The 1,719-nt window shown below is 44.0% G+C and overlaps 1 protein-coding gene across 1 annotated transcript in view; it reads right to left on the reverse strand.

Moving 5' to 3' along the window:
- Positions 1-6: 6 nt before the first annotated feature.
- The window catches only part of adamts8 (ADAM metallopeptidase with thrombospondin type 1 motif 8), a 41,243-nt gene continuing 39,530 nt past the window's right edge, over positions 7-1,719 (reverse strand). The window contains exon 8 of the mRNA XM_015398697.1: positions 7-1,536. Within this exon, the coding sequence (XP_015254183.1) occupies positions 798-1,536 (739 nt within the window). The 3' untranslated portion in view covers positions 7-797. The remainder of the gene's footprint in view (positions 1,537-1,719) is intronic.

A 1,719-nucleotide genomic window follows, 5' to 3' on the forward strand; every position in this document is an offset into this window, starting at 1 on the left:
GGAGGGATTAAATGCTAATGCATCGTTCTATGGCTAAGCTAACCCTAAACCAATTGGGAAAAAGAGCTGTTTTAAATACATCCCATCAGCATGAAAAAAAAATAAAAAATCCAAACATCTTCCGTAGAATTAAAAACATCATGCCTCAATTCCTCGTACCTACTCACTAAGGAGGCAAATGACGCCAAAGCTCTCAAAAAAGAGAAGGACAGCTGGGGGCAAAGCTTCTGTGTTTAAGGACAAATGGTACCAAACATTTTCATCTTTTATTTTTAAATATTACTAAAGGGAAACCACACAGCAACTAGCAATTAAACATCTCTTCGTCACATGTACATCCTGAGGTAGATTTTCATTGTTTAGAACTTTTATAGTGGTTGTCAAATGTCAACAAAAGACAACTTCTGTATAGATAAAGTCGTTGATGTCACCGGATGCAACTATCTGCTATCATGGACAGAATATAAGATGGCTCCAGGGATAGAGAGGTTCACACGTCCATCCAGCCCCCCCTTCAGTTACAGGTACCTCACCCACAGTGCAGGTTCACCAGAGCTTATAGATCCTAGGAAATAAAACGAACCTAAGGTGCATTTAGATGGTAGTTGCTTTGCATTTTTAGGTGAAAGCTGAAGACTTTTCTCTAGAAGTTAAATTTGCATTTCTTGTTGGTTAAGATTGCATCTGTAGCTGTTTGTGCCTAAATGTCTGCTCCTGGTGCTCCCATTCACTGTTTCCTCCTGGGCTTGTATGTGCACTTCGACCAAAAAAAGGACAGTTGACTGAAATCATGTTCTTCATAAGCAGTCAAAGTTGTTACATTCGCCCGAGACTGGCTCCGGGGATTTATTTGGATCACACTTCCCTGCTTCTACAGTCTTCCCAGTGTAGTCGATGCAGAACACACTGCGGCGGCGCTCTCCATGGCCACAAGTTCGTGAGCAGGCAGACCAAGGACCCATCTGCCAAATGGGGCACGGTAGATCCCCGCAAGGCCTGATGTCTGTGGGCTTCAGCTCTTTGTCACACTGGCTGGAGAAGAAGCCGTCACTGTCTTTGCATTCAACGGTCCTTCTGGACCACCCGGAGCCGCAGCTCTTGGAGCACTCGGACCACTCTCCAAGCACCCAGTCAGGAGCATCACTGATCATATGCAAAGACAAGTAGGAGCCCTTCTTTTCTTTAGATTTGTTAAAGATCACGTCCTTGGGGATGAAAAAGGTATATTTGATCTTAGGAGGATTGGCATCCCCACCTGTGGCCAGGACCTGGATGGTTATGGCTTCCTTCAGCTGCCTGAAGCTCTGGATCCTTTCTAATGTAGTGGAGGAGCCGCTGTACTTCAACACTGCTCCAAGTACGGGAATGTCCTGTTCCACTGTGGATACAGAGAAGTTACCGTTGAGGATATAAGCGCCGTTTTCTCTTTTCACAGCGAGGTAGTTCCCGTCATGCTTGATTCCTCGATGGCTCCTCTGCTTGATGTCAATGTTGGTAGCACCAACAGGAATCGTGACAATGTCACTGTAGCCATAGCTGGAGGAAAAGAAAAAGTATTTAGATAACACTCAAACTAGATTTTATGTCTCATCAAAGTGCAGAAACAAAATAATGAAGGCTACTAAATTCTTACAGAACCCTAATTACTATCTGGAAAAGCTACGTAGAATCATCTATAATAGCAGTCTTTAAAGTCGTAGGGAATCGGCTTTTCCAACG

This window comes from Cyprinodon variegatus, unplaced genomic scaffold (genome assembly GCF_000732505.1).
Source record: "Cyprinodon variegatus isolate N-32 unplaced genomic scaffold, C_variegatus-1.0 Scaffold953, whole genome shotgun sequence".
Taxonomy (NCBI): domain Eukaryota; kingdom Metazoa; phylum Chordata; class Actinopteri; order Cyprinodontiformes; family Cyprinodontidae; genus Cyprinodon; species Cyprinodon variegatus.